At 50.2% G+C, this 7,872-nt stretch overlaps 1 protein-coding gene across 1 annotated transcript in view; it reads left to right on the top strand.

The window, feature by feature from the left end:
- The first annotated feature begins 4,544 nt into the window (after nt 1-4,544).
- Nucleotides 4,545-7,872, top strand: part of HOXD4 (homeobox D4) — a 5,106-nt gene continuing 1,778 nt past the window's right edge. Inside the window, exons 1-2 of the mRNA XM_015561823.1 lie at nt 4,545-5,995; nt 6,631-7,861. Coding sequence (XP_015417309.1) covers nt 7,679-7,861 — 183 coding nt within the window. The 5' untranslated portion in view covers nt 4,545-5,995; nt 6,631-7,678. The remainder of the gene's footprint in view (nt 5,996-6,630; nt 7,862-7,872) is intronic.

Raw genomic sequence — 7,872 nt, 5'->3', positions numbered from 1 at the left:
GGTGCATCCTCCTTCCTGGGAGCTGTTCTGGCTTCTCGGTTGGGAGGAGCCCTATAGGGACTCTACCTTATGGGAGTTCTCTGGGAGGAATTCAGAACTGGATCTTTCTAGCCAAATGGGGAGGGACAGTGTCTACAGCCTCACTTTACCCAGAAACAAATTCCTTACAGGTCTTTACGAAAACTTCAACTTTTCCTCCCCTACCTTCTCTTTCATCATCACTATCACCACCATTGAAAGTCCTTGGGCAAACCTCAACAAATTAGCCCAAGATAGTTTGCTGTCCCCTCCTGGTGCTCAAAGTTCTTACTAGACAGAGTTTGCTCTTCCTCATCCCCACTCTCTCATTCATCTCGAGAAGCCCAGGGCTGGGGGTTGTGGGAGGGGAGGACAAAGGAATATTGTAGGAAGGTGGACTCTTTCTCCTTAATCATGTTTTCTGACTCTTCTAAGATTAGAAAAGTAATCAAAGGTGTCTGCTTCACTGTCTTCCTCTCTTCCCTTCCCCTATGCATAGCTAGTTACTGTCATCTGAATATACAGAGCAGGCTGTTTAATTTTATTCATCTTCTGTATGCCACAGTGAAGATTACAAGCAAGTCCCAATTACCATCTTTCATCATCATACATTAAAAAAAAAATCTACTAAACTGCAACTAGCCAGGCATTGTTTCAAACACCACCTCCCACCCCTATAGAAAGTTCATCACAAATGCCTAGAAAGTCATACATCCTTTGTTTAATTCTGTTTATTAACTCAAGGAAAAATGAAAAAGCTTTCCTATGCTTCCAACTTTGATTATTTTTATAGAGTGGTTTAGCAGGGACTATGTTTGAAGCTGGTCACTTAGTACTAACAGAATCAGAAACCATTTTTTAAGAGGTTGATCTTTACGCACTTTAAAAACAGATCCTACCAATTGTAAAAGAAAAGATCCTTCTAAGTAGTTAATGGTGGGGGGAGGAGAAGTGGGTGCGTATTATACAGTCTAGGCTCACAGCCCCACCCCCTGCTTTCTAGCCAGTGAAAGTCAAATCAGGAAATGGGTTTTGAAATGCATGTAGAATGGGTGGAAATTAGAATGCAAAGTGATCTTTGTAGAGAGGGATCTCTTTTATGCACTTGATGGGACTTGCTAATGAGAACTTTTGCAACTGAATTTGACTTAGAAATTATATATGTGTATGTACTCTACAAATCTACACAGAATATCCATTCTTTTCATCAGAATTGTAAAAATCACACATGTTTTCACACTGGGGGCACTCTGGAAGGCTATGGAAAAATGCTGGGGATCAGTTCTTTGTATTTACTTCTGTTGCTGGGAGCTGGGGGCCTCTTTCCCACCCCACCTCCCCCAAGCATAGAATGTCACACTCTCCAGTAGAGCAGCCCTCAGGCCCAACTCCTTTTCTTGGCTTTCTCAGCAGGAGAGCACACTCCCCCCAGCTCTCTTAGGCTCTCTCCCTCTCTGGTGGGAGTGGCAGTTCAGGAGTTGGGGGGAGATGACCCATCCAGGTTTGGGCCCCGGACTGAGCCCTGTGATTGGGGCACTGGGGGAGTGGGGGCATCTGACTTCCTGGGCTTGGGTTCCTTGAGAGCCTCATTTGCTTCCTCACACCCTCTCCCCTTCACACCAGGGCTGTTTTATTGTTTTATAACCTTCTTTAGAGCTTTAGTTGCCAAAGATTCCGATGGAGCTATTCTCTACTTTCGCACTTTACCAAACCCCAAGTCTTGCTGTTTTAAGCAGTTTGGTCACTTGCAAAGGCTTTCCTTTCAGATCTAAGCAGATTATAGAAACTTCTAGGCATGTGACTACCTTAGACTTTGCTGAGCCCATCCACAACAATACAGAACCAAGTGTTAACTCCAGCTGCCACCCACCCCCAAGCCCACCCAACTTCTCCAAAACACCCTTTTTACTATTGAAGCTTGAACAAAATCTCAAATAATTTCTGGTATAAGCAAGTTAAAAAAGTGGCCTTTGACTTTTCTCTTTATTTATTTACCACATCTAGAGCTAGACAATGATTGAAATAAAGGAGTTGAAGGTACTCACAGCGAATGCAGCCAAAGAATCATAAGACATGCCCACCAACCAGCCTTTTCCAAATAGTACTATCTCCCAACTTAAACGGACTTCTCTGAAAAGATGCTATTTGAAAAGCCTGGGGTATTGATATGAATCTGACCCCTGTGCATTCTGGATATTTGGAACTATTTAAATGTGAGGGAACAGTTGCAGTGAACCTTTATTTAGTGAATAAAAGTTTAAAGCCAAAGGTTATTTATGGTTCTGCAGAGATGGGACCTGAATGGCTATTTACGAGCACGTGATTCCAATAAACTTTGTTTTATGGCTTGAGAGTTGACAAGCCAAAATATAATTCCCACCATAAATTAGGTTAAGAGCATACAAGTGCAGATGCTTGGTTCCTGGAGCAGCGATAGGAAAGTGAGAGGCTCCAGCTAGCGCCGGGCTCAGAAGGAGGCCGTTCTACTCTCAGCTCCCTGCCCACTAGGAGAGAGAACCAGTAAGTCATTTACTACTTTTTCCAGAACAGTTCCACGGGTGGGGGATTTCTCTGCCTCTCTTTTCCACCTGGGGTGGGAAGAAGTCCCATTAAAGTAATTTCTAATTTTAGCCTAAACCTAAAATAACAAATAGAAGGGTGATCCCTGTTTTCTCCCCTCCCTCTGGACACAGAAAGTTGGGAATTGAGAGTTCCCACTTCACAAGAGGGTCTCACTGTCTCTCTCTTCTCTATGTAGAGCATCTGCTTTAGAAGTGGAATAAGACAGTGGTAGTCTAGGTGGACAGGATGAGCATGGAGATGGTCTGATGCTCAGATTTCTCAGAGGAGATTGCCAGCCTAGAATAGGACTTGAGACTGAAAACTTAAAAAGCTGGACACCAGTCTCTGTGAGGACCACTGCTTTGTAAGATTGCTTAGTGGGTTCTCCAGCAGCAGTGCTGACAAAATGATGCCACATCCATAGAGCTGGATGACAATCTAAAGCATTGCCATTTACTTTGAAACCCACTGATTTTCTCCTCCTGGGTTATCATTTGGGTCTTCATCTCCCTTGGAAATTGCTCTTTGTTTTGAATTGGAGCATAAGTGGGAAGGCAAGTCCCAGTATTGCCTGGTCCTTCTTTGGGAAGGAGAAGACAGGTTTGGGGGATACTAGTTTGGGGGGTACTAGTTTGGGAGTTTGAGAACCAGTCTGAAACTGGAAAAGGGGGCTGAATTGCTCTCAGCACCAGACAGACTGGAAGCGGGGGACAGATGCAGCGACTGCCCCCTCCCCAGTGGACCTGCGCCCACCCAGCCTATTCTGCATAAGGAAACACACAAAGGCCCATTTTCTCCTCGCTTCCCATGTTCCCACTGGGGAAACCCTGTTACAAGCAGCCCGAGTCAGGCCAAACAACCAGTCAGGTTTTGCCCAAGGGTGCATGGAAGCGGGAGGTGATGTGGGCCATACTCTCCTACTCCGTGGATCTGCCCTTGGGGACTGCGGTCTGCGCTCCGCGGAGTACTTGGCGCAGTTCCTGGGGGCGGGCAGCCGAAGCGGGGAGGTCTGGGTATTGGTGGGGTGTCTGGGCCTTGTCATTTTCCTGTGTGTCATCGATGTCTGCCTTATTGTCCTGTGGAATTTAAGTGACCCCCGTTTTCACTGCAACAGGTTCGGGACCAGGAGAGACCGCCGCTGTGAGTACCTTCCCGTTTTTTCCGAATCGCAGAGGCGGTGTTGCTGGCTGGGGAGGTGGTGGGCCCGGGCCGCGCCCGGGGGAGTGGGCGGGTGGAAGGACGGCCCTGCCCCTGGCCTGCCGAGGGGAGGGGAGCTCGCTTTGGAGGTGGAGGCTCTAAGTTGAGCTCCTGGAAAGATTTTTTGGGGGCCTACCTCACAGTTACCTAACTAAGGGAACGTGCCACGCGGGCTTTCACCCACATCTTCTTGGGCCTCCCTGGACCTCCCGGCCTTCCCGGGGCTTCCCGGCTCGCACAGGTGCAGCTCCGGCGGGAGGACGCTTCTGCTCAGAGCTGGCAGCTAATGAGCAGCCCGCCCTATTAAGTTGCGGCTAGCATCGCCTTCTGCTAGAACCAACCTGCCAAATACCCAGGCAACGCGATCTGCCTCAGCAGCCCAGCCCAACTTAACCTGGTCCCGCCGGGACCAACCTCCTCTTGTTTTTTATAAAAAGAAGAAAGAAAAAGAGATGAAACAAACAAACAAAAACCCACTCTTCCGCTGTGTTGAGTGGGCAAGCTTCTGGGAAGGACTGCGGATTCTGAGCTTTAGATGGAAGTCCCTCCTCAGCCCTCCCGGGGCCCTAGTCTCAGCAGTTTGGGGTCTGGTTTGGGGACATGGGCTGAGTAAGGAGGGAGGAATATGCCCTTCTGGTCCACCTCCGATTTTCTGTAGCTGCAGTTGGAAAATGGCTGGGAGGGGTGAGGTGGGGGGCATAGATTTTGGGGGTCCTGGGCTCAGAAGTTGGATCTTTCTGAGTTGCATATGCCACAGAAGAAAGGTATATATCTGAGGAGTCCCCTGAAGTTTCAGGAAGACTGCCATATTAAGATCAAGGTAGTGGTTCAAGGATCAAGGTAGTGATTCAAGAGTCAAGGGGGGAAAAAGCGGCCCCCTCCCTCACTGCAAAATGGAGATGGTTTTATTTTAATGAGAGATGGAATGTGCCAGGGCTGTAGGAACCAGGCACGCTCCCTCTCTGGTGAGTCACCCTCTCTCCAGGGTCCGAGAAGCCGGAACTTGACTCTGGGCCAGGTTTCTTTGCCCTACAGGCTGGGGAGCCTAGTCAGCTCCCTCCCTGGGGATTACACTAACTGGAGAAGTGGAGATTTCACCCAGTACATAGTTTCCCTGTACAACCATGCTGGCTAGAGTGAAATGGCTCTGGCTCCAGGCTAGAAAGTCTGGCATCCTCAGGACCCTCTTGTCTTGCCCCCTTCTTGCCGTTGCCCTGGCTCTTGGGGTGCTTATCTCTGCTGATGCTCCTCGCTTGAAAACCCACATTTGGCACCCTCTGGCTAAACACAGCACAAAAAAAACGGAGATCAAAGCATTTGTATGAGCAGTGGTGCGGGAGGTGAATATTTAACGCTTTTGTTCATCAATAACTCATTGGCTTTGACCTGTCTGAACAAGTCGAGCAATAAGGTGAAATGCAGGTCACAGCGTCTAACAAATATGAAAATGTGTACCCTCACTGTTTCCCCGCCGGCCCCAGCGGGTTCCCCCAGTTTGCCTGGATAAAGCCTAGACCCAGAGTCCCCAAGATGGGGAGTGTGAGGGAGCATTTGGCATTAGGGGTAGTTGGGGGGAATCTCCCTGGGACAAGGGACGTAGGCTTGGGGCAGCCTCAGAGCTCTTGTTAGAATTGGCACCAGGAAATCCCTACAAAATCGCTAAAGCACTGGAACCAACGGATTGGGGTGGGGGGAGTGAGCAAAGTGCATTGTGGAAGCAGGCAGCCAATTCTGCCAGGCTGGGGGGCAGAGGGGACTCTCCCTGCTCTGCCCCGGGCAGGCCAAAACCAATTTTTGAAACATGAGTGGAAAAACAAAACAATAAGAAAAAATGTTAATGCCTCTGCCCTACAGTCAGGGATCCCAAAGCCCCACTCAATCCTGAGCATCCCTCTGCCCCCGAAATTCATCCGGGCCTTGGGCGCGTCTGTGCTCTTGGTGCCCTGCATGGAGGGGTGAGCCCCAGACAGCGCTGAAGCGCTGGGGCAGGCACGCCATTCGTGAACTTTTGTACTCTTGTGTGCTGCTGCCGGCAAAGCAAAAATAATGAAACTTTGTGATATGTTTGTAAATGATTTTGAATGACCCCTCACCCTGCCCTTCACCATTAGTGCACTGGCCCCAGCCCAGGGCAGCTTGGTGCCTGCAAGCAGCGCCTGCCTCGGGGTCTTCAGCAGCAGCAGGACGGAGAAGCCAGCCGGGCTCGGGGCCCAGGAAGGTAAATGCGCGACTTCTTGAAGAACTAGCTTTGTCAGCCAACCTGGCTCGCCAGGGCAGTAGAAAAAAATAGTGGATGGAGAATATTCCCCTCTTGCCTTTCTTCTGTCACTGAGGGCATTTGCTCCTTTCTGGAAAATACCACTTGATAAGGGGGGAGGGATATTGGATTTGGAGAAAGAGGAATAATAAAACCGCCATTTCTGGGATGAATATTTTTTCTTCCCTAAGAAGACTGTTCTGGCTCCCTGGCTGCTTGGTAACCCCCGCCCTAGTAAAAGGACGGGGAACTAACTCATTGCTGCAAATTGCCACCAAGCCCTTCAGGCTACCTGAACCATCTTTGAAAATGCCAGGGGCTGTGTCGGGCTGGGGGTGGCTCCGAGGAAGAAGCCAAGGCTACCAGCGGTCTGGGTGCCCAGTTTGGGTGGAACGTGAACGTAGTGACGTTGTCTATATATACCCTGTAGAACCGAATTTGTGTGGTATCCACATAGTCACAGATTCGATTCTAGGGGAATATATGGTCGATGCAAAAACTTCACTTTTCTCCAAAATAGCCTGAGTCAGAAGGAGAGGCCAGAAACAGCGGGGCGGGTCAACCACCTCTTTCTCTTTTATTACGTTGGACTCCAGGATGATCCGCGGATCAACTGAGCCTGGTGACACAGAGCACCCTTTTCTTCAAGAAGCACCTCACCTTTACACAGGGGCTCCTGTGTAAACACCTCATTGGTTGCAGGAATTTGGAGCCAAAGGGCTAGGTTTTGGAGGACTGGGGAGTGCGGTGGGAGGCCAGGTAGCCCCAGCTCGGCCCTCAAGGGGCATGAGGGTGGAGGGTGCCCCATGAGCGGCTCACTGGCCTTTGAGTGCCCTGTGAGAAGGAGGCGAGCTGGAAAGAAGGAGTGCAGGGTCCTTTTGGGGTCCATTTGGGTGGGGTGGGGTGCCCTCGCCATCTTCCTGGCACACCTCTCAGCTTCACGGGCTGAGGCAGGGGGAACCTCTCGCCATACCTGCAAGGCCTGGCTTTGGCTAGAATTACCCCAGCTCGGGCACTCACAGAAAGCTGGGCGGTTACTCATTGCCTAAATGGATTCAGGCCAGCCAGATTGTAGTAACTTTTGGGTGACCCTGAGGAAGACAAAGCCGGGGCTGAGCCTTTGTATGGCAGTCCCCCTTCCCGCGGCCGGCGGGGTTGGCGGGAGCTCTGCCTGCTGGGGTATTCTGCCCAACTCTGAGCTGCCTCACCCACCTGCCTTTTGGTGCCTACACTCCAACGGATATTCGGATTCAATCCACTTTGAGCTGTGCCCACTTTGGGGGGCTGTTTTCTGGCGGGTTGGTGAGTGGAGAGGGCACTGGAGATTAGCAAAGTCAGTGGCAGACAAAAGCTGGAATTACTTTCGGGAGGATGAGGGTGCTGAGGGTTAGAAGTATATTAACATCTCGTGAGGGCCCTCGAATGTGCCACAGCGAGTCACTTGATTACACGTATGTTATTTAGTTAAATTTGTGAAAATTATGAGATGCTCACCAACCCGGTGATAAACTCGCTCCCTCGCTATTGGCTGGCCTGGTCACATGGCCGCCAACTTTATTCAGTTGACAGCAAGTAGGAGGGCCCTATGGAAGGAGAAAAAAAGACAACACGAGAAAAATTAGTATTTTCTACCTTCTGAAATTAATGGCCATGAGTTCGTATATGGTGAACTCCAAGTATGTGGACCCCAAGTTCCCTCCCTGCGAGGAATATTTGCAGGGCGGCTACCTAGGCGAGCAGGGAGCCGACTACTACGGCGGCGGCGCACAGGGTGCTGACTTCCAGCCCCCAGGGCTCTATCCGCGGCCCGACTTCGGTGAGCAGACCTAGGCGACGGC

The sequence above is a fragment of the Myotis davidii genome, unplaced genomic scaffold (assembly GCF_000327345.1).
Source record: "Myotis davidii unplaced genomic scaffold, ASM32734v1 scaffold370, whole genome shotgun sequence".
Classification (NCBI taxonomy): Eukaryota; Metazoa; Chordata; class Mammalia; order Chiroptera; family Vespertilionidae; genus Myotis; species Myotis davidii.
Note: the sequence above shows the minus strand (reverse complement) of the source record. Positions and strands in the feature narration are given on the sequence as shown.